Source organism: Schistocerca piceifrons, chromosome 2, assembly GCF_021461385.2.
Source record: "Schistocerca piceifrons isolate TAMUIC-IGC-003096 chromosome 2, iqSchPice1.1, whole genome shotgun sequence".
Classification (NCBI taxonomy): Eukaryota; Metazoa; Arthropoda; class Insecta; order Orthoptera; family Acrididae; genus Schistocerca; species Schistocerca piceifrons.
In genome coordinates, this window is record NC_060139.1 from 1,000,806,077 (window position 1) to 1,000,831,776 (window position 25,700).

Consider the following 25,700-nt stretch of genomic DNA (forward strand, 5'->3'; position numbering starts at 1 on the left):
CACTTTGGTGTGGCGAATAGCAGATTGCTTGCAATGTAGAAAAATGCAAGCTAATGCGGAATCGTTCGGTGTTGGGATAAGTCACAATATTATTGGTACGCTGCTTGACACAATCACGTCAATTAAATATCTAGATGTAACATTGGAAAGCAATGTGAAATAGAAGGAGCACATAAGATCAGTTACAGTGAATGCCAATGTCGTCTTCGGGGTACTGGGCGATTAAAGGAAAGCATAGTTCATTTGTAAAATAAACACGTATAGAAAGGACAGTTATGCAGCCTATTATTGAGTATTGCTTGAATGTTTGGATCTCCACAAGATCGATGTAAAGAAAGACACAGTAGCAATTCAGAGACGTGCTTCTAGATTTGTTACCAACACGTTTAATAAACGAAGGTAGGAGACAAGGTACTGGCAGAAGTAAAGCTCTGAGGAAGGGTCGTGAGTCGTACTTGGGTAGCTCAGTTGGTAGAGCACTTGTCCGCGAAAGGCACAGGTCCCGAGCTCGAGTTTCAATCCGGCACACAGCTTTCATCGGCCAGTAAGTTTCACATCAGCGCACACTCCGCTCCAGAGTGAAAATCTCATTCTGGAAACATCCCCAAGGCTGTGACTAAGCCATGTCTCCGCAATATCCTTTCTTCCAGTAGTGCTAGCTCTGCAAGGTTCGCAGGAGAGCTTCTGTTAAGTTTTTAAGCTAGGAGACGAGGTACTGGCAGAAGTAAATCTGAGAGGACGGGGCGTGAGTCGTGCTTGGGTAGCTCAGAGGGTAGAGCACTTGCCCGCGAAAGGCACAGGTCCCGAGTTCGTGTCTCGGTCCGGCACACAGTTTTAATCTGCCAGGAAGTTTCATGTTTTGATGAACATACGAATATTATAAAATTCTCCGTAAACTCAAATGGGAAACTGTGGAAGAAAACAACGTTCCTTGCGTGTGGTACGATTGAGAATGTTTAGACAACCGGCATTAGCGACTGACTGCAGAAATATCCTACTGTCACCTACGTGCTTATCGCGTAAGGACCGCGAAGACAAGAGAAAGCAGGGCTTGCACGGAGGCATATAGGCCGTCGTTTTCCCTCGTTCCATTAGCAACTGGAAAATGAAAGCAGTGGTAAAAAGTAGGCCCTGCTGTGCACCGTATGGTTCCTTGCGCGGTATGTATGTTGATGTAGATAGAGACACAAACTAGTCGGGTCACTGCCGCTAATCACGTAGCGTGTGGAAACCGAGACAGACGCCAAGTCGAAAGCCGAAAACTGCAATAGGGAGTAAGCCTTAGGACCCTGGAAGTAACACGAACTTACATCATTACCTATGAACAGACCTAGTAGCTTGCAAATTCAAGTCATACTGCCAAGAGATGGTAGGACTATGACTGTTTGTTACGAGAAAATAGGATAATTTTTGATTTCACCCATCTCAGTTACATTGATATAATATTCTGCTGTGGTGGTTACCGATTTCGGGCTGACACGCCAATTCGCAAACTGAACACTTTGCTATTAACCATAATTGTTCATAAAAATGCCGCCAAAAGACACGAACAGCTTCTGTACACCAAATTATACCGTGGGAAGCAAGTATCTTCACTGATCTTAGCCTATGTATCAGTTGCAACAGGCTACTACTAAACTAAACTCCGTCTGAATAGGTCTTGGAGGTCCCTAACTTTACCGACCGACCGCCGTGTCATCTTCAGCCTATAGGCATCACTGGTTGCGGATACCGAGGGGCGTGTGGTCACCATACTGCTCTCCCGGCCGGTATGAGTTTTCGTCACTGGAGCCGCTACGTCTCCTCAATTTGCTTCGCGAGGGCTGAGTGCACCCTGCTTGCCAACACGCTGGATTGTCACCCATCCAAGTACTGTCCAAGCCCGACAGCGCTTAACTTCGGTGATTTGAGGAGAAGCAGGTGTTATCACTGCTGCAAGGCCGTTGGCGTAACAGGCACATTGGCTAATGTGAGTTACGGTACTTGTTTCCCACTGTACACTTTGGTGTACAGAAGCTGTTAGTACCTTTTGGCTCCATATTGTATGAATAATCAATTAATAGCAAAGGTGTTATTGTTTGAGAATGGGCATGGCAGCCTGAAACCGATAACCACTGCAGCAGAATTTTATACCAGTGCATCTGACACGGACTCTAGCTTAGTACCGGCTCAAACCTAGTACTGTACTAAACAGCAATACATAATCACACATGAGTTCCATCTCTAGGGCCGACAGGTAACATTTGTTTGGAGAATAGGCGTGCGAAGTCTTCAGTAACAAGGTACGAACTCCAGAACCATCAGTTGGGCGGGTGGTATTTCCAATGACCATCCTCATGTAACGTGTTAGTTGCAAACCCTGGAACGGAACATAGTGCTGCAGAGTGCAGACACTCGTCGATACTGTCCCCATAACACTGGAGCGAATGACTTGGTGCCAGGTATGTTAGAATTACTAATATAAAAATTTATTAATGTAACACGTTTTTAAAACGGACTGAAAAGTATAAAGTAATCTGCCCTAGCCGCATACAGATAGTTCCGAAATTTTTTCCCTATAAATTTTTAATAGCGGTGGCAATGTCTGTAAAATTTAAAACGAAAACCTTGGAGCGCATGCACTAGGTAACTGATGCATGATTGGTTTACACGAGTCACTAACAATTTTATTGTACTGCAAATGATATTAATTGTGTGATTTTTCTCAACAATAGCTAATCCCTACACTCCTTACTGTTATCTGTTGCATGAGTCGTATTTTCTTCGTTTTAAATTTTACAAGTATTGTCATAGCCACTAAAAATTCACAAGCACAAATTTTCAAGACCATCATTAAGGATTCAAGAGTCTATATAGAGCTACGAGAAATTACTTTATATCTTTCAGTCCGTTTTGAAAACTTATGACATTAAAAGGTTTTTTATTTAAATAATTATTTTCTGATTTTTAGTGTTGAGTGTATGAAAGGGCTCATCGGAAAGTTACTTTAAAATCAACTATAAAATCTGTGCTGAACAAACAAGATAAGACAACGACCTAACAAAAACGTGTTAAAAATAAAACAGTATTCTAGTTTGTATTGGTTATTGGTTCTTTCATCTTTTCTAATAGTACTGTTAGCTTTGAGACATCCCCTTGTAAGATGTCTCGACATGTCCAAGGATCTCTCTTGGTGATTCAAACCACTATTTACAAATGTAGTAGCGCGCTGCGGTGTTCATTAGATATTTTTCTTTTGTTTCGCCAAACTGAGACTCCCAAACAGTGGTACAGAAAAGCCTCGTAGCATAAGAGTCTTGTTCTTTGCCTCCTTTGTATTGACCTTACAATATCTCCCGAGCCTCCTAGTTATTAAAAGTCGGTCGTTTTACATTCCTATTTTGAACTTTACACGTTTTTTCTTCCCCATGTCACTTCATACTGCACGAATAGGTTTTTATCGATGAAACAGACTTCAGTAGAAAATCACTAATTTCTTGTTGAAAGGATAAAATTTTTCGTACTCTAATAGGGAGGGAGATTAGTGTTTAACGTCCCGTCGACAACGACGTCATTAGTGACGGAGCACGAACTCGGATTAGGGAAGGATGGAGAAGAAAAACGGTCTTGCCCTTTCGAAGGAACCATCCCGACATTTGCCTTAACCGATTTAGGGAAATCACGGAAAACGTAAATCAGGATGGGTGAACGCAGGTGTGAACCGTGCGAGTCAAGTGTGGTAATCACTGTCCTACCCCGCTTAGTCTGCTGCTCATAGCCTACATTTAAAGGAAATAGTTATTCCGTCTAACTCGTGGCGTATGAGTGTCATTACGAAACTACGTGGGTGTGTTGCTCTCATTTTGTCCAACTCATTCGAGTCCTTGGTGTATTCAGAGTATAGCACTGCATTTTCAGTACACCACTCTTTCATGTCCCTGTCCATTATGTCTATACAGCAAATTAATTTAATATTTATTTTTGTGTTTCAACGTCTTTACTGTAACTGCATAAGCAGTTTCACGTTCCCTGTAAACTCTTTACCGATTCATTTTTATATAATTAAATTTTGGTATCCATTGCCTTCGCTTCCAGGTTTTTGTCTCTTTTTCCTTTTTTTCTAGTTTTTTTTTTTTTGTAATCATCCAGAATAAAGCATAAGCCATCGAAGCGTCGCGTTGGTTACGTTTGCCGGCCGGAGTGGCCGAGCGGTTCTAGTCGCTTCAGTCCGGAACCGCGCGAACGCTACGGTCGCAGGTTCGAATCCTGCCTCGGGCATGGATGTGTGTGAAGTCCTTAGGTTAGTTAGGCTTAAGTAGTTCTAGGTTCTAGGGGACTGATGACCTCAGCAGTTAAGTCCCATAGTGCACAGAGCCATTTGAACCATTTTTAGGTTACGTTTCTTTTTTTTCTCTTGATGTGCTTATGGTCTTTGGAGAACACTGCATCATTCCACATGATACATTCACCTTATCTCTGTTACTCGTTCAAAGTGCATTGAAACGGGGACATCACCCTCATGTTGAAATAACTTTCCTCAAACGAGCACATGTCACCACCTACCGTCCCTCTCCCCCCCCCCCCCCTCCTTCGTCCTGCATAGCCACTCATTGACAGACTGGTAAAACCCATGACGAACTTAGCGGCTGTGCGTGTAGTGATGGCGGTCGAGTAATTTGGAAAAGGGAGTACGAAATGTACCACCACAAAATAGCGGGACATGCAAAGAGCATACTATAGTAGTACATCAAGCGATATTCTGCGTGACGTCACGACACACACGCACATCCAGTGACGTCAGCACGCGTTGCGTAGCGGGCCACGCCCGACGAGTACATACCCTCTCTCTCCGGTAGCCCGCGCGAGCTGCCCCGCAGCGGACGTACCTGCGCTGTAGTTTTCAGCGGGTCGGCCGGTGGGGACAATCGATGGGAGATTCACGGCATTTGTTACTTGCTTGTGTTCTTTTTTTGTTTACCTCGGTAGTCCAAAGCTTTTTGCGCGGTATCGATGAGAGGTACGCACCAGCAGTCGGTGCGAATGGAGCACTGCCACGACAAAGCGGCCGGTTTTTGTAGTGGCAGATGTTTATTGCGCGAAGTTCCCAGGTCGCCGATTCAAAAGAGAGTAACCGATAGGGTGTGGAGAGGAGCAGCACGTACGCTTTTACGTGTGAACCTCTCTAGTGTTCGCTAAATCTCTCAGTGCCGCACATAATGAGTGAATTCACTGTAGAGAGGTAAAATTCCGCGTTCTTTACGTGTACATCTCGGCCCTACACATCATTGTGAATACGTGGCGGATGGTACCTCCCATGTTACCGCATATTACGGTTTCATTTCCGGTCCATTCGTGTATGGAGCGCGAGCGGTATGACTACTTAAATACCCCTGTATACGTGGTGATTAATAAATTTTGTTTCCGCGGATACCTGCGCGAGCCTATACGCAACGTGTTGTACAGTGTTTTTCTTTTTTTTTCCCTCGCTCTCTTTGTTTTGTTGTTGTGAGCATGCTCCCGACTATCCGAGTTAATGCGGACTCGAACCTGTATGGATAACTGAAAAAAAAAATAATAATCCAGAACATACACATTTAAAACCGGAAATTGCTATTCACTCTACGTACAAATCAGGCTACATGTCACATTACTTAACGCTTTAATCCCCGGAAAACTGACGACAGGGCGAATGTATTACTGTGGTGTGCAAAAGCTGAGGACAAAAGTAGCTTTCGCATAATGCGTCAAAGTAACATATATTGATGAAATTTTGACCATAGACAAAGAACGGCTACAATACTGTACATGAGATAACTCAAATAGATGCACAATAACACGAACAGAAATGATGCTTCCATTAAAGGACAATAATTGCAAAATGTTTCAAATGCCTCTGAGCAATATGGGACTTTACATCTGAGGTCATCAGTCCCCTAGAACTACTTAAACCTACCTAACCTATGGATATCACACACATCCATGCCCGAGGCAGGATTCGAACCTGCGACCGTAGCGATTGCGCGGTTCCATACTGAAGCGCCTAGAACCGCTACGTGTCATCCAAGTATCATCTAGCTATGTTACTTGCTAATGTTACACTACTCGAAAGTTACTTTCGTCCTTCAGTTTCAGTGTAGTGTAGTATATCCCTAGATTCCTCACTTGACACGGTTTCTTTGAACCTTGCAATTTGCTTTTCTCAGGTCTGTTGACATTTATCTTCAATCGTATGCCAATTTAGACGCCGACACGTGGATTAAATAAATTTGTTGCCGTTCATGCTGTCTGTCTGTGTATACATATAATATCTCCTGTTAGTCCTGTTTGGTTTGGGCCCTGTACGCTTCATCGAAATCTAGGATGAGCTGGACGAGTGTTATGTATGCCAGATTTTGTAGACTGATTGCATTTTCCCAGTGTAAAAGCCGTTTACCGAAGTCTTCGACCTGCTGCACCTATGACTGAACCTAAGATCTCAAGATGACTGATACCAGCAGCAATTCATTGTTTTTTAGTCGTACGTCACTAAATTTTTTTCCATTTTGTCAAGCGCAAAATATTGCATATCTGAACATTTAAAACTGATTATTGATATTTGCGCCAATTTGAGATCTTATCAAGAACTGATTGACTATGTGGGCAGCTTTAGTCAGACAATGCGTCAGACGCTAAAAGTTTGAGGTTACTAGTGATACTGTCCACCGGGTCATTCATATACATGAACAGCAACCGTCCCAATGCGCCACCATGGGTACGCCTGACGTTACTGCTACATGTGTCAATGATTCTCCACCCAATCAGTCTTCAACCAAGTTCAAAATTTTGCTCGTTAGTGTAGCACTGAGTCAAATTCTTTTCGGAAGTCAAGAAATACTGCATGTGCCTCACTGCTTCGATCTAGTGCTTTCATGAAAAGCGAGAAAAGCGTGATCTGAGTTTCTAGTTAATGTTGTTTACAGAATCCATGGCGGATAGCATGGATTGTGCTCGAGATACCTCACTCGTTTGAGCTCAGAATATGTAATAAGATTCTACACCAGTTAGATGTTAATGGTGTCGGATGGTAGCTTTGTCAGTCACTTCCACAAACCTTACTGTGGACGGGTGTGACTTGTGTTTCACCAAGCACTGAGAGCAGTTTATTGTTCTATGGAGTTGTAGTGGTTGAAAGATTGCCTAGCTAGGACAGCCGCAAATCCTCTGTAGAACATTATAGCCATTACACAGGGCCCTGGAGCTTTGTTCAGTCTTAGCTGTTTCATCTGTTTCTCAATGCCAGTGACACACACTTGTGGTGGTAAGAGAATTAAAGTGGGACACTGCTCCTGGACCTTCTTTGGTAAAGCAACATTTGAGTCCCATTCTTTCACTTTTGTGATGAATTAGGAATTTGTCACACATTGCGATTTGCCGTAACTTGAAATATTGACCCTCGAAACTACTTTTGATGCAGTAGGATACACGCGCTTCATTACCTTTGCCGTTATTTGTTTCTAAATTCATCCAACTTTTGCACAAAGTATCTAGTCGAAATCATACATCAGTTATTGTCTCTTTCCCATTCTCAACCTATGAACAGCCAGTTGCTTGGTTCCGTATTCGTAAGACTTTCCACACTCCACGACAGTAAATTCTCGGCCCAGAGGAAGTAGAGTCCTCATTCTTGCGGTAGCGAACGGCGGAAGGAGCCTCTTCGTCACGTTCCACGGTAGCTCTAACTGTGAAGTTTCCCGAGAGTCTCCAATCATAAGACACTTTTCAAAAAATGTGAATGATGGTTGTGAAGGATGAAATGGATAATTGCATTTAATTCCGACTGACTGTCTTATGGAATGACACGCGTGAGACCACGGCAGTAATTTCCATTGTATGACGTTACTCCCCTAAGGAAGAGAAAGTGAATTCTACCGGCAACAACTAGAGCTTCTGAAAAAAGTAGCGGGTTCGTTGCAACATTCTCCGTGTAGTTGTCCGTAAATATCAAGGCAATATCCATTTAATGCAGTAGGCTTCTGGAATGTTTTTTCACTTTTCACGGAGACATGATTGGATCAATTGTTCATGAGCTTCCCGGCATCACATTGTTTCTTCTTCTTGGGATGATAACTGGAAATCCTGTCCAGAAAAGAGATAATTTTCTTTAGCTGTACGGAAATAAAGAGAGTTTCATCACAGATTCGGCAATAGTCACAACCTAGATGATTTACAAAACATGAACGAAGCGAAAATGAGCGCGAGGAGAGCAATGCGAGGAGCATTCAGGGACTCTGAAATTAAAATTTTGTCAGCCGATCTGAGAGAAAACCCAAAGAGGTTTTGTTCTTATGTAAATTCAGTAAGCGGCCGAAATACTGAATGCAGTCTTCCGAAATTGCTTCTCCATGGAAGATCGTAACACGATCCCTCCTTTCGGTCATCGCACGAACATTAAAATGGCAGACAATGAGCTAACCGATCGTGGAACAGTAAAGCAACTACAATACAATTCCTTAGTAGTGGAAAGCGTCGTTACTCGATGAGATACTTATAAGAAAAAATTGTTCAAATGGCTCTGAGCACTATGGGACTTAACATCTGAGGTCATCAGTCCCCTAGAACTTAGAACTACTTAAACCTAACTAACCTAAGGACATCAGACACATCCATGCCCGAGGCAGGATTCGAACCTACGACCGTAGCGGTCGCGCGGTTCCAGGCTGAAGCGCCGAGAACCGCTCGGCCAATCCGGCCGGCTATCTATTAGACTCTTACAAAGTTTATGCGAAAGAATTTGCTCCCCTTCTAGTAGCAGCTTATCGCGGATCACTGAAACAACGAAGAGTATCTAGTGACTGGGAAAGCGCATGTCATTTGCTTTTCTAAGGAAGATCGTATGACGTACGCACGTATTCATAGGCCTACGTCGTTGACATCAATCTGTTATGGAACATGTTTAATTCTCGACAATTATGTCGATTTTGGAGAACGAAAATCTCCTGTAAAAGAATCATCATGCACTCCGCAGACAAAGTTGTTGCGAAACTCAGCTCGCTGTGCTCCTCCACGAGATCCATAGCGCTCTAGACAACGGTGCTTAGGTGGATGACGTTTCCTTGATTTCAGTATGGAATTTGACAGGTGCTGCACTGGCAATTAGTGAAAAAAAGGAAAAAAAAACGAAGTTACCGAGTATCGCGACTGGATTCAAGACTTCCTTTTAGATAGAGCTCAACTCGTCGCTCTTAAAAGAACAAAATAGACCGATAAGATAATTTCGGGAGTACCCCAAGAAAGTGAGATAGGACCGCTACTGGTTACAGTGCATATGAGTGATCTAATATTAAGCGTCGGAGGCTCTTTAATACTGTTGCGGTTGTCTGTAATGAAATAGCAATGCCAGAAGACAGAATGTATTTGCAGAATGACCTGCAGAAGTTTGATGAATGGTGCAGACTCTGGCAATTGATCCTGAACGTAAATACTGTAAATGTAACGTTTGTCGCATACAGAGGAAAAGAAATCCACTTCTGTACAACCACACTATCGACGAAAAATTTCTGGAAACAGAATCTACCGTAACTAGCCAGAGCGACCTTAAGTGGAATAACCACAAAAAACAAATAGTAGGAAAAGCATATATCAGTCTGAGATTCATAGGAAGAATTTTAAGGGTATGTAGCTCATTCAGGAAGGAGGTGGCTTACAAGGTGTTTGTTCGACCGAGTGTCGATTATTGTTCACCAACATGGGACCCTTACAAGTTAGGACTGATAGAAGAGATAGAGAGGATCCAACGAAGATAGGCACTTTTCGTCACGAGTTAGTTTAGTCGGCGCGAGAGCGTTGCGGAAAAGCTCAACACACTCCAGTGACAGACTTTACAAGAGAGGCGTGGTGCATCAAGGAGAAGTTAACTATTGAAATTTTGGGTGAGCACTTTCCGGTAAGAGCCGTACAACATATGGCTTTCTCCCATACATCTTGCAAAATGACCACGACGAGAAAATTCGAGGTAATACAGAGGCTTACGGGCAGTCACTCTTTCTACGCACCATTTGCAAATGGAACAGGAAAAGGGGGGGGGGGGGGGAGGAGGAACGTTTAGTGATACAAGAAGTATCCTACGTCACATACCGTTAGGCAGTTTGCGGATTATGTTGCAAATGAAAAAAGTACGTGATAATAACGTGGAATTCTGTCGGTATTACTTGCTACTTGTACTGTAGCGCATTGATAACTCATGCTAGGGCGCAATTCTGTTGGAATTTGACATGAAATGGAGATCACTCTCCTAGCTAAAGTCACAACTTTTGCTTATCGTTAGTGTTTATTTTGTGTGGTAGCTTCCTCAAAAAAGTTAACCAATTACCAGAAATAATTACTTCTTATAATAAATTTCCTGAAATCCGCTGTAGTACGGAGCATATTCGCAAGGTCGCGACTTCGACAGAAGGTTCTGAGATAATTTATTACTTATATATATATATATATATATATATATATATATATATGTATATGTCATTAGAGTCCACAGATACAGAGTGAAAACTCATATTGGATAAGGACAGAGCAGGTAATAGAACATGGCCGTTTCAACCATACGGGTATTTGCGATATTGCAGTGGCTATGTTATTCTGATTACGATGCAAATTTCCTTTGGACATACAGGAACGGGCACTGCGGCGACTATAGCCATTATGAAGTACATTAAATGTATTCGCAATTGCGAATAAGGGCAACCATCAACTGTAGAATGGAATGACGACATTGAAAATTCGAGGCGTACCGGGACACGTACCCGGATTTCCCGCTTATCGCGAGCGGTCGCCTTACCATTTGGTTATCCGTGCACTACTCACGGTCTGACCAAAACTCCCACATGTGGTGAACCATGCGTCTACGTCCTGTACTGGTCCATCCATTATGCATATTCCCGTACACGTCAGACATAGTGCTTGAAAGTTGCTTGCCCGGTATCGGAAGACAAATACGATATTGCTGTGGCTGTGGTATTCTGATAAAGATGCAAAGTTTCTTTGGACATGAATACATGAACACGTGGGGCGTGAGGTCTCCACAGTACATCAATGTTGTCGCCAGTGGTCGGCGGAAGGTTCACGTGCCCGTCGACCTGGGACCGGACCGCAGCGACGCACGGATGCACGCCAAGACCGTAGGATCCAACGCAGTGCCGTAGGGGACCGCACCGCCACTTCCCAGCAAATTAGGGACACTGTTGCTCCTGGGGTATCGGCGAGGACCATTCGCAACCGTCTCCATGAAGCTGGGCTACGGTCCCGCACACCGTTAGGCCGTCTTCCGCTCACGCCCCAACATCGTGCAGCCCGCCTCCAGTGGTGTCGCGACAGGCGTGAATGGAGGGACGAATGGAGACGTGTCGTCTTCAGCGATGAGAGTCGCTTCTGCCTTGGTGCCAAAGATGGTCGTATGCGTGTTTGGCGCCGTGCAGGTGAGCGCCACAATCAGGACTGCATACGACCGAGGCACACAGGGCCAACACCCGGCATCATGGTGTGGGGAGCGATCTCCTACACTGGCCGTACACCACTGGTGATCGTCGAGGGGACACTGAATAGTGCACGGTACATCCAAACCGTCATCGAACCCATCGTTCTACCATTCCTAGACCGGCAAGGAAACTTGCTGTTCCAACAGGACAATGCACGTCCGCATGTATCCCGTGCCACCCAACGTGCTCTAGAAGGTGTAAGTCAACTACCCTGGCCAGCAAGATCTCCGGATCTGTCCCCCATTGAGCATGTTTGGGATTGGATGAAGCGTCGTCTCACGCGGTCTCCACGTCCAGCACGAACGCTGGTCCAACTGAGGCGCCAGGTGGAAATGGCATGGCAAGCCGTTCCACAGGACTACATCCAGCATCTCTACGATCGTCTCCATGGGAGAATAGCAGCCTGCATTGCTGCGAAAGGTGGATATACACTGTACTAGTGCCGACATTGTGCATGCTCTGTTGCCTGTGTCTATGTGCCTGTGGTTCTGTCAGTGTGATCATGTGATGTATCTGATCCCAGGAATGTGTCAATAAAGTTTCCCCTTCCTGGGACAATGAATTCACGGTGTTCTTATTTCAATTTCCAGGAGTGTATATCATACAGGAAAAAATATTTCTTTTGTCATTTGTTATCCGACTTCAGAATTGAAATTAAAGTAATAGAAAACAAATTTTCTGCGCATTAGTCATTTATAATGGTAATTGTAAACATGTAATGATCCACTGCATCCAAGGTGTCAAGAGAAAAAAAGCATAAATAAAAACCACCTAAATCAGGTGTACAGCTCTAGTGCACATCTAAGGAGAAGCTAACCGTTCTGAAAAAGGATACGACATGAAAGGAACGATATTACATGTAACGTAAAAACAGCTAACGATGTTATATAACTTTTCTCATCATAGTTACGGACCTTTATTTTAAGACCATTACTTACTTGTGTATTCACAGAGCACGTGATGATGGCAGTATGCCGAAGTGAGATCATCGTGAATGATTTATAAAATAAAAAAGCACTTGAAGATCAGTGTAGCTGGCTGATATTCGTATTGCTTATCTTATTAGAAGACATATTTTGCACTGCGGGCCTGAAAGAACAAAAGTTATGAAAATGAAACTTTCTCAAAAGTCTGGAACCAATGTATTGCCAGTATTAATGTCGATAACAAGTAAAAATCTCAATATCCTCGATTCCCGGAATGGATGAACTGTCGATATACATAACTAAGTTTCTACGGAACCCTCAGTGTACGTGTCTTCCTCGCATCTGGTCAGTTTTTTATTGCTAAACCCTTGACCATCTGGATCTCCTTCTTTTGTCACTTTCATTTCTGGCCAAGCACAGATTGTAAACCACGAATTTATATGAAATCTTTGATGACCACCAGGCGCAGTTCCCTTCTCAGTATGAGTGACGAAGTCAGCTACTGGAACGTCGTGTTTGTGCGAACGGCTGTCGGACCGAGGGCAGCGTACACGCCCGAAATACGACTTTGGTGAACGCAGACCGCAGAGGAAGTTGCGCCGCAGAGGCAGTGAGAACTGGCCGAGCAGAGGCTCCGCGGGGGCCGTAGTATTGCAGATCCATACCGGGCGGACGGGCACCCCGTGTGTGTGTGTGTGTTTGGACCCCGGCGTGTATCTGGGCGCCTGTTTGCCGATGGGCTCTGCTGGGGGCGCGATTGCGGGAGGCGCGCCGTTGGCGCTTGTAGAGAGGTGTCAGCCGGGACCGGATGCGGCGAGAGACTTAGCACAGTGGGGGCGGCGCCGACAACTCGCGCAGCGGAGCGCCACAGTTGCAGCACACACACACACACACACACACACACACACGTTCAGGTGCACGGCTGTACCCCGCCTATTGATTGCGAGCGCCGTAGTGTGTTGGCCGGCGGCTGATTGACGCAGTTAATTCGTCAGGAAGCTGGGCTTCCGGCGGGCGACCGCGGTAAGCGCCACCGACACCAGATGGTGTTGGCGGCGGCGGTCACTGTGCGTGCGGCGCGGCTTGCGTGTGTTTTACGGGCGGCAGGATACAAAAAAGAGAGAAAAGGGGAAAAAGAGAGAGGGATGCGGCGAGGCAGAAAGAGGTGAGCTCTCTCGCAAATTGAAACTGGCCGCCTCGCGTTTCGCGCTGATTTACGGCGGGAATCGTCTCCTCCCTCCCACACCCTCCCCCAATTCCCCCAAGTTTTTTTCTTTTTTTTTCTTGTCTCCCGCCCTCAGCTAGACTTTCGGTGATAAACTTTTGAAGGACTCGCGCCGAAACTGGTCGATGCTCTCCTATGTAGCGCGAAGTCGTAAAACGCTCCTTTCCCTCCCGTCTCCTTCTGCGTTTGTCCTTTAGGTAGAAATTCATGACAGAACTGCGAGCCACGGCGCTTTCCGATTTACGGACGAAATTTTTACAATCGTCTCTACATCCACCGATAAAGTCGTCTTCCGCGAGAAGAGTCTCCACGTCCTTGCGCGATACAGGGCTGCACCAGCCGTTGCCCTGTTCTCCTTGAGACGTGGACCACCGATGACCGCCGCGACAAGGAATACCTTTCAGCTTCCTGTTAGTACATGTTGAGGTCTCTGTTTACTGTTTTACGACAACAGATCCTCGTTTAGAGGTGTTGTCCCAAATAGGACTACCTTGAGAGAGGGCACTTTTTTTTTTTACTCTCCTAACGTTTGGAATGTTTTACGATGAGCGCCTTTGACCTCGAGGGGGTGTCATCATTAAGCGTATTTTATGCTTTCTCCTCTGTAGGTCCTAAACTACGAATGAAACAGAAATCGACAACTGTAAATTGTTTCTCCAAACTGAAACGTTACAACTGCTATAAATATCCGATTGTGGTGTTAGTGGCCGTAATAATAAATGAATGGTGAATCCGCTCTGCAAATACAACCAGTGCACACTCCACGCAGGATTTGTCCATGCAAACCACTCGCATTCGTTGCTTCCTGTTGTCTAGAAAAAAGAGATGCATTCAGTAGTTTCTAAAATGTTTTCGTGGATCTCAGACGATGACGGGCATGAAAATACGTGTGAAAAAATTTATCCCAATTGCAAACCGTCAATTTAAAAAGTTCTTAGCGATATTTCGAATAAAACAAAATACAGTTCATATCTTTGCCGATGGGCAACGATGTTCTTTTTTCAGTATTCACATAAGTAAATACCAAGCATTATATTAAGTGATATATTATGTGCAAGTACATACAAAGCCCGTAGTAAATCAAACAAGATAATACTGAAACAACAGGGCAACAGGTAACACGTATAATTAGTAGAAATGATGCCATATTGCTCTTATGGTTGTTGAAGTTCAGTTATTTCGCGCATTACGCCATTGTCAAGCATAAATAACTGGTGTCTTCTGAAATAACATCAATTGCTTCCATTGTTGTAAAGTGGGACTTCCCCCAAACAAAGTTACCATTAATTATAACTTATGTCTTTGCCATGACATGGTACCAATCATTTATACTTGACGATTGCGTAACGTCAAAATTGCTACAGCAAAATGAAAGTCCCACATCCATAGGCTTCTTGTGACGCCCCTTTAACAATTCATACAGGCTACGGGCTCATTTTATAAAAAAGTTATGCACAATACAATGATGAACGTTAGGTGTCGTGCACAACATTTCCAATTCATAATCCAAGACCTTTTGTGGGAATAGGTTTCATACTGATTTAGACAAAATTTGTAATTGAAGTGACCAATGGCAGATAGCTCTAACTGAGGAAATGTGAGTTATTGTGAATGAGTAGCAAAAAAGCAAATCCGTAATGTTCGGATACAGCATTAATAATGCCCTGCTTGAAACAATCATGTTCTTTAAATAGCTCGGCGGAAAGTTGCAAAGCCATATGAAATGGAAGGATCAAGTGAGAATTGTGGTAGGGAAAGGGAGTTGTCAACTTCACTCCTTCCCACAGAAACTGTACGGGCCAAATACTTTGTTTTCCCTATAATCAGCCAAGTTGACTCTAACTTAACTAACATTTAGTCCATTGTTCTTTGCTGTGCCACAAACAAAGCTTATTGCATCAAGCATCTCGACAGGCTTCGAGTTACTACATTGTGCTGCCGGATCAAGAAGATTAGCTGCAAGATGGATAGAAGACACAACGAATGCCTTCCCAGCTTGGAATTTAGATAAGATTGATTTTTATTGTGCTGACTGCAGAGGAGAGGACCGTAGTTTCTCAGTGAGAACTTCTACCAACTTATTGAAGTCTGTGGCTATTTTGCGAACTTGAGGCTCACTTAACCCTACAGCTGTAATCAAATGAACAATTCGGCTCATGACATCTATCGTTTTCTCAACTCTTGCCCAGAAAGCATCATCATCCAGAACTCTCTTCTTTATTTCAGGCTGCATGTATAACTGCGCCATTTTGTTTGCAACTAGGTTTTGTAAGAAAACTTTATTTGACTGCAACCTTTCAAGACAAAAAATATGGCTCCCTCATATTGTCCATCCTGGGAACTTCAGTGAAATCATATATGTGAATTCTTTTTCACCTGATATTTCATCGAACACTGCTTGTAAAATGTGGCTGTGTTTTACCGTTTTGACAATCTCTATTGCATTTTCCGAGGAAGTTTTGATTATTTGGTAGCCTAAAATATCTGAGCACAACAACTTTAATAGGCACACAAGTGGAACAATGTGAGGGAACTTATCCTTTAGCATTTCAGTGCAGCGTCTTGGGCATCGATCCTTTGTTATTGGATCTTCCTTGTGCTAGTATTCAAATGGTTCAAATGGCTCTGAGCATTATGGGACTTAACATCTGAGGTCATTAATCCCCTAGAACTTAGAACTACTTAAGCAGACTGAAGCGCCTAGAACCGCTCGGCCTCAACGGCCGCGCCTTGAGCTAGTGTTCTCGTTTTATCTTCACAGCAGTTCCATCATACGAAAGTAGATAGAAGAGAGCAGAACAGAAAACTATAGTCTGGCTCAAATGACGCTACATCTGACAGTTTTTTTCAGGGAAAACATTTAAACATTTAGGGATACATTTATGATCAAGAAACATATGCCATTTGTTTAATATATTCAGTAATAAACATTTTTCAATAATATTCAGAGATTGACACATGCTATGAAGTGTGTTACATTACAAAGTGATGACCAAAGGACAATCTTTCTCTTTATTATTTTGTTCTGACTTATCAGTACACAGCTGTTAAATGTTGTGTGTGTGTGGGGGGGGGCTATATGAGTGTGAGAGAGACGGAGAGTGAAGAGTAGAACTGGTAAAACACTGTCACTGTTACCCATATCATACAGGTATATACTAGACACGTTATGAGAACTTGAGAAAACGGTAAACCCAACGATAAGTTTGAAAATGAGATTAAAGATCAGGGAGAAGAAATAAAAGCTTTGAGGGTTGCCGATGAAAAAGTAATTCCGTCATAGACAACAAAGGACTCGGAAGAAACAGTTGAACGGAAAGGATTATTTTTTGAAAAGGGGTAAGAACATGTACACCTACAGGAGTAAAACAAGGATAATAGAACGTATTCAAATTAAATCAGTTGCTTCTGATAGAACCAGATTAGGAAATCAAACAATAAAAGAAGTCGATGACTTTTGCTGTTTTGGCGGCAATATGGTGATGACCAAAATCGAGACGATATAAAATGCAAACTGGTAATAGGTACAAAAGCGTTTCTGAAAAAGACACATTGTTTAACATCCAATATAAATTTAAATGATCGAAAGCCTTTTTCTGAAGATATTTATACAGAGTGTAGCTTTGTACGGAAGTGGATTACGGATATAAGCACTTCAAACAAGAAGAGAATAGATGCTTTTGAAATGTGGTGCACAATTTAATTAAAGGAATGTTGTATCAAGGTATCACCAACTTGGCAATGGAAAGAAATGTGTGGGGTAAACATTTCACGGCAAATTTAATGAACGTACCACTAATTTACTTGCAGAAGAAGCTCGTACAGGGGTGCAACACGCCAATTTGTATTATTCCCAAGGCTCAGTGCTTGAGTTGGGGACTTATTACGTCTTTGTATGTCTGCTTTAGCCCGAGACATAACCGAGCACTTCCTGGATTCTGTACGTCTACTCTAATGAAAGGAGAAGCTTATGAATTCCGTTTATCAGCTAATATTATTGTGACAACATAAGGATATGAATTTAAAAAAAAAAAAGACCTCGAGCAGTAGCTTATCGTGATATTAACCGATCTTGTATTCAACTGCAACAACTTTTAGGATCAGTCTTTCGATACTATGTGCAATAAGCATAGCACAGACGATGCACGAGCATGTATAAATTCAGGGATTACCACCACTGGTCTGACGAGTAAACAGAACTTGCAGTGAAACAAATTATATCAACAGGGATTCGTTTCCGCACGCTGATGCATTACGGGAATAAGATAACACGAGTCACCCTTATCATCAGCGGCAACTGTGACCTCGTGTAGGAGAGAAACATCTCCAGATGCTTTACATATCACAGTCTTCAGCTTTTCGCATCCACGTATAGTCTGGCTGCTTGCTGATCAGACTCCTAACTTTTTATCATTATCTAGTTTCTTACTTACAAGGAAGAATTAAGCAATTGCCCTAATACGTTAGTTCGCCTAACTATATTCCCCTTTTTCGTGCTTCATAGTTCTATCAGGTATCATGCCTTTGATTGTTTCATTATATGGATGGTTTATAAATATGTGTTTAACTACTCCTAAACTTTAGAAGTGGCAACGACTCCAGTTTCAGGCAAACTGAGATTTTACTTTTGATTACGACTGAGTTTCATTCTTTTTTATCCTCTTTCAGCTTCTACTCGATCTTTCTTCGGAGTTATCACAAGCACTAGTACACAAAGTTTTTATTAATCGTCTATTTCTTGTTTTCAGTGTACTGGTATTACGTTGTTTTTTACTAATTTAATTAATTTTCTGCACCAGTTCCACATTTCTGTTACTTATCTCGTCATGCCCTCAAAATATGAATCAGAGATTGTCGACTCACTTGTGGAACAATCGGACGTAAAATCCGCCTGACTTATGTGTCGAGTGATCAGATCAGTCACTGCAGGCAAATGGCAGAATGGTTCTCCATACAGACCTCGATGTACATGAGACAGTGAACTGATGTTCCTTCTTTATTCAGAGTATATAGATAGAAACAAAAAGTAAAACCTCCCCTCCTTCGGGCAGTAGTGCCTGTGTTTCGGAGCCCGCATCTCGTGGTCGTGCGGTAGCGTTCTCGCTTCCCACGCCCGGGTTCCCGGGTTCGATTCCCGGCGGGGTCAGGGATTTTCTCTGCCTCGTGATGGCTGGGTGTTGTGTGATGTCCTTAGGTTAGTTAGGTTTAAGTAGTTCTAAGTTCTAGGGGACTGATGACCATAGATGTTAAGTCCCATAGTGCTCAGAGCCATTTGAACCATTTTTTGTGTTTCGGAATTCTCCCCGGCCCCGTGTAATAGTGCTGTAAGCAGTACCAAACTTTTCGGGTACACTCGTCACACTTCGTCCTTCTTCCAGTTTCCCGATGATTCTTCCCCTTTGAAGTCATCTAAATTTTTCTGGGCTATTTTGTAACGGAGAACACCGCCATAGTGCACCATAACTAGTCGCTGGTTGACAAGACTGTCTTTTTTCGTTCCTTCAACTGTCTCGTGTTGCGTGGCCAGCCCCATTTGGCGCTGTATTCACTATGACTGCACTCCATCTGTCGTCCAGCTTTCTGGGCCCGACTGGGAGACATTTGGCAACATGCTTCTACAGTTTCATTCATTTATACCTAGTACTTTATATTTACCGTTACTTAATCTGTCTCGCCCTCAAGTTTTGCAGAGAAGTGTGAGGTGATAAGGATAGCAGGATTTACAAGACTTTACGGAGGCTTTCCATCAGTCGTTCTTCTCGCGAACCATACGCGACTGGAACAGAAAAGGGAGGTAATGACAGTGGTACGTAAAGTGCCCTCCGCCACACACCGTTGGGTGGCTGGCGGAGTATAAATGTAGATGTGGATGTATTATAGATGGGAGAAAGTAAACAAAAAACACTCGTATGAAAAGAGCGTGGATATTGTTGACGATGTGATACTGCTTCACTGTTGGACAGTCGGAAAACAGCTGGAATATCTTGAGAGAGAAAGTATACCGACGGTAACACACAAAAGTTTAATATCTTCTTGAATGCGGAATGGTTTTTGATAAGTCGCAGGATACGGGTAGGTTTTTGCAGAGCTGTATAGCTGAAATCGAGAAGGAGATGGAGAAAGATTCAGTGTTATGCATAAGTTGGTTGGTTTGGGGAAGGAGACCAAACAGCGTGGTCATCGGTCTCATCGGATTAGGGAAGGATGGGAAAGGAAGTCGGCCGTGTCCTTTCAGAGGAACCATCCCGGCGCCGGCCGAAGTGGCCGTGCGGTTAAAGGCGCTGCAGTCTGGAACCGCAAGACCGCTACGGTCGCAGGTTCGAATCCTGCCTCGGGCATGGATGTTTGTGGTGTCCTTAGGTTAGTTAGGTTTAACTAGTTCTAAGTTCTAGGGGACTTATGACCTCAGCAGTTGAGTCCCATAGTGCTCAGAGCCATTTGAACCATTTGAACCATCCCGGCATTTGCCTGGAGTGATTTAGGGAAATCACGGAAACCTAAATCAGGATGGTCGGACGCGGGATTGAACCGTCGTCCTTCCGAATGCGAGTCCAGTGCCTAACCACTGCGCCACCTCGCTCGGTCCAGTGTTATGCATAGGTAGAGTCAGTCCCGAAGGACGTATCCGATCTGATATTGCAGATGCTGGCTGATGATAGGTGTTAGATTTGTAAGGAGGAGTACCAGCGACTAAGAAACCATCAAACAAAAAAGTTTGTGAAAATCGTAAATGATTTATTATACTTTTGATATCAACACCAGATATTTTGATAAACACAATTTCCTCTGTGCGACTGAAGAGCTAACGTCGAACGCTTTAGCATGTGCCTCCTTCCTCCAAGGGCCAGCTATCTACTTCATACTCAAGTACGGAGCTCTCAGCAGTAAGCAAAGTGAGGCGTTAACAATTTTATACAACAGCATTTGCAAGGCGAGCAGTGTACCAGTTGTTAATCACCGAACGTACACTTTTTTTTTACCAGTTGAGAGAAATCCTTTATTTTTAAAAAATTCTTCAAAATTAATAACATTAATTTTCGAGGAGGAAAAGCTTTCCTAAGAAAGGGCACGATCTCCACCAATTTCGTTTGCTTCCATTTCTGCTGAAGCTTCACTTGGAATATGGCGAAATACCTGCTTATCCCATCCACAGGTGTAAAATGATGTGTCCCTTTGATGCCATGCAATACCACGAACAAAGTCCTTGTGACGGTCATCAGAATAGATTTCTGTTGCTGTGTCGCTCTTAAAGTCGAATACTTTTACTTCTGTACTTTCAGCACAGGCTGCCAACAGATCATGGCAATTGGAAAACCTAAGTTTATAGACAGGTCTGCTAAATACAGTCAATGCATCCAGAGGTTGCTTTGGGTGCCGAACATCGACAGTAAAAATATCACCAGTTATGGAACCAACAACAAGAAACTCAGATTTTTGTGGCCACCAGTCTACTGAAGTGAACCCTACATCCCTCAATAAAACTGAAGATGGTTGGGATTTCCTTGTGTCCCAGAATAGTGCTGTACCATCAAGAGAAGTTGATGCCAGAAGGCATCTGTCCATAGGATTAGTTGTCACTGACGTCACATGATGTGCGTGAGCAGGGCTGTACGTATGTTCTGGAGCTAGTGCCTCTATATCCCATACCTTTACACTGAAATCAAAACTTCCTGAAACAACCTTCTTCTTATCGTTAAATGTTGAAAGGGAGCAACACTATCATCATGCTCGCAAGCAGACCCGAGGCATGTAAAATGAAATGAATCTTTATTCTCAGATTCAATCAAGGCGAGTACTTGAATAACACCAGAGTCTTCGCCAACAACAATTTTATACTTATCTTGCAGGAACTTCCCATCGCATACACCCGTATCACGATCCACGCCTGCTAGACATTTATACACATCTGGCGTAAGTTCTGCATCCTCAAAATACCACAGCGAGCCACACCAAAACCGCCCCGTTAATTCTGAACATCCAAGTAACGTAGATCCATCATCAGCAATTTCGATGATATCTAAATATTTTGCAATGCCTGTAACAGGTTCTTGCTGCAAGTTGCGATAAGCTTCAGCATTCCGATTAGGCTCTACTTCGTACAGTCCTACGTTTGTCTCCATTTCCAAGACGTTCTCTACCTAGTACCTACCTAAACTTAACAATCCCTCTTTTTTCTGCTACAAAATTCGAAACATGCTCTTTCCGCTTGTAACAAATGCCCTCGACCCGTATTGCCAACATACCCATTAACGTCTTCGTGTATACACATTCATATTTAGTTACCAACCACTGACCATACACGTGATATAGGTGTCGTCAACGACAAGTATATATACTTCGTCGGCTCTCAGACAATCCGGTCGTGAAACAAGGCTCACCTGCACTTTGCACCAGCTGCCATGTAAAACTCATGCAGATTGTTAACAGCTGTTATATGTCGCATAGTAACCGAGAGGCCTCGCGAGCTAAACACTTGCGTCGGTTGTATTTACATGTGTGCCCCCGCTAACGCTGCGTAATGGACGCAGTTAACACAGCGGCGATGAATGAAAGTGGTCCGCTTAGCAGCGGAGAGTGCATCGAATTCAGTTGTTGGAGGCGGATTAAAACCGGACGGTGTACCGTTAGCGTGGACCACCACAGGGCCAGCATGCTGTGGCCCTCAACTCGGACCAGGCTGTTTAGGGCGAGTACATACACCGGGAGTTTGTTTAACGTGAAACAACTAAAACAAATATCTCGAAAACGCCGCATCGCACAAAAAAATGTTGTAGGAGAAAAGCTAATATCAGTAAAGCGGACATCTCTCTGTGCTGCAAATGGACATATCCTAACCACCCTTTCTGCGCGGTCGCGGTCAGTTTCCTATTTTCAAATGGAAACCTGCCATTTTTATTGCATATTCGTATTCTACGCCAAAAGGACACTTAAGGTTTACGTCCACCATTGTTTTACATTCGTGGTAGATGGCGCAGTAATCGACAAACATAAAATGTGCCTGGTTTTGCAATTAAGAACCGACGAATTTGATCCTACATTTCATTTACGTTGCAGACGTAAACTTTGTAAAGTTTGATAGTTACGTCCGAAATTTATTTTAGTGTTGCAAATTTGATAGTACAGTACCATATGGCTACCCGTTTCAATGTCTGGTTAGAAACTACGTTTAAGGTGATCCAGGAACAACGATGCGGATGTAACAGTTTTCTGTTTCCATTGGGATGTTTGATGTCGGTGAGCCGCCTTGCCTCTCATCAATATTTTTGGATTGTTTGGGGGAAGAGACCAAACAGCGAGGTCATCGGTCTCATCGGATTAGGGAAGGAAGTCGGCCGTGCCCTTTCAAAGGAACCATTGAGGCATTTGCCTGGAGCGATCTAGGGAAGTCACGGAAAACCTAAATCAGGATGGCCGGACGCGGGATTGAACCGTCGTCCTCCCGAATGCGAGTCCAGTGTGCTAACCACTGCGCCACCTCGCTCAGTCTCTCATCAACAGGTTGCATGATTTCTGTAAGTACCCACGTCAGCTACGCCGGTCGCTATCACTTCAGGATATATTGCTTTGTTACAATGGTCATTTTGTAGGTCACGTATGTATGTGCCCCAACTTCATCTGTGTGGTTTTTCGCATTGTATTTTAGCAGTTGCTCTCTTTCGATTATGTTCAGAACTTAATTCTGGCTTTTTTCTCTGTAAACATGTGCTTGCATTTACTCTCTTGTTACTTATTCTTTTTTCCACATCGTAATCCTTTTTCACTATGTCTTTCAAATAAGAAATCAAAGCGACAAATTTTAAACATTGTAGGTATTTCAGCATGGGTGATTTTGCAGGATTGATGCTGATGAACTTAACACCAAAACAGCCGCCTGATGACGGAGTAAAGCTCCTGACATTCGTACTAATTAAATAATTCAATTTTAGTTACTATGTTGTGATTTTTCTTTATAGATCAGACGAAGCTGCTCAATATCGCTTTATTTGTTGCGTCGGCAGAACTATACTCAGTAACACACTGTAACCGCCACTGCAGTAACAGCCGATCTGCAGCCGCAGGCGTTTGCACCGGGGCAGCGAAAAACTGGTAGGGAAGCAGCTTTTTTGTACCTCCCACACAGTCGGCCACGACCTGGGTGTGCAAGGACATGCCGGACGCGGTTTTTCACGCTCGGCTGGGAAAACCTTCATTGCTGCTGTACCTCTGTTACGCAACATCCTACCTTTGAGCACCTGGACGTGCAGGTGCTAACGCGCGAAAGCGTTCCCTGTTCCTGCAGCGGTATTTCAAAGAGAATTGAGGAAGAGTGTCAAATGAAATATTTGATGCCAGATAAAACTGTCACTCACGTAACCTTTGTCTCAAAAGATGATAATATGGAAGAGGTACAGGTGGTTATTCAGCTGGCAAACTGCCTCGGGATTATGAAAGGAAAAAGTCGCTGTTTGCAGTAAAGTCGGATTTGAATAATTAATACCTAGTGATCGAATCGTAAGAACGAAAGCAACTTCGGTATGGTGTGTCACTGCCAGCTAACATAGCTTTATGCAACTTGGACCGTACAATGACGGAACCGTTGCAGTATAGCACAGCCCACTGCTTGAATACTGCTCACCGGTGTGGGATCCGTACCAGACAGGGTTGATAGAAGAGATAGAGCAGCGCGCTTCGTTACAGGATCATTTACAGAGATGATAGATAAACTCCAGTGGAAGACTCTGCAAGAGAGACGCTCAGTAGCGCGGTACGGGCTTTTGTTGAAGTTTCTAGAACATACCTTCACCGAGGAGTCAAGCCGTATATTGCTCCCTCCTTCTTTTATATCGCTAAGAGAGCATGAGGATAAAATCAGAGAGATTAGAGCCCACACAGAGGCATACCGACAATCTTTCTTTCCACGAACAATACGAGACTAGAACAGAAGGGAGGACGGATAGAGGTACTCAAGGTACCCTCCGCCACACACCGTCAGGTGGCTTGCGGAGTATGGATGTAGATGTAGATGCAGATGTAGATGTAGAAGATAACTGAAAGAAAAATCCAGTGAGACGAACAGAAATGACACTTTTATTGAAGGACAATAAAATGTTCAAATGTGTGTGAAATCTTATGGGACTTAACTGCTAAGGTCATCAGTCCCTAAGCTTACACACTACTTAACCTAAATTATCCTAAGGACAAACACACACACACCCATGCCCGAGGGAGGACTCGAACCTCCGCCGGGACCAGCCGCACAGAAGGACAATAATTACGTTGAATTCACTGCGATTTAGACGGTCCCTTGGACAGTACAGAAAATGTGGTATTGTTCTTAATATGACGTGGAGCCATCACGGACAGCAGTCTATGCTCTACAACGTTCTCCCATTCTGGCTACTGGGCTCGTGGTAGGGCGTTCCATTCGTCTACTAGTGCGGCTCACGACTGATGTATCTTCGCTGGTGCATGTGGACGTGCTGCGGTACGCCTCCCCAATGCGTCCCACATCTGCGCGATGAGGTTTGAGTTAGGAGAACGGGCAGGCCAGTCCATTCGCCGATTATCTTCTGGTTACAAATGGTCCTTTACCTACGCAGTTCGATGTGGCGCGCATTGTCAGCCATAAAAGTGGCGAAAATAGAAGTTCAGAGCCGGTGGTTGACAGAAAACATCTTCCGAAATTTTACTAAATGCTTTCGTTGATAATTACTTTGAACAATTAGTTCATGAGCCCACACGAATTGTAAATGTTTGCGAAAACACACTTGAACTCTTAGCCACAAACAATCCTGATCTAATAGAGAGCGTCATGACGGATACAGGGATTAGTGAACACAAGGCTCTAAACCATATCAACCAAAACTACTAAAAATAAATGCAAAATATATCTATTTAAAAAATGTTTCAAATTGCTGTGAGCACTATGGGACTTAACTGCTGCGGTCATCAATCCCCTAGAACTTAGAGCTACTAAAACCTAACTAACCTAAGGACATCACACACACCCATTCCCGAGGCAGGATTCGAACCTGCGACCGTAGCGGTCGCGCGGTTCCAGACTGTAGCGCCTAGAAACGC

At 43.7% G+C, this 25,700-nt stretch overlaps 2 protein-coding genes across 2 annotated transcripts in view; one reads left to right on the plus strand and one right to left on the minus strand.

Annotated features, from left to right (window-relative positions):
• The window catches only part of LOC124776049, a 392,161-nt gene that overhangs the window by 248,038 nt on the left and 118,423 nt on the right, over window positions 1-25,700 (plus strand). The gene's annotated exons all lie outside the window — the stretch shown is intronic.
• On the minus strand, window positions 20,617-21,777 carry LOC124775476 (methylosome protein 50-like). The gene is given in 2 exon segments (XM_047250309.1): window positions 20,617-21,334; window positions 21,337-21,777. Coding segments are annotated over 2 exon segments (1,062 nt in total). The 5' UTR covers window positions 21,761-21,777; the 3' UTR covers window positions 20,617-20,696.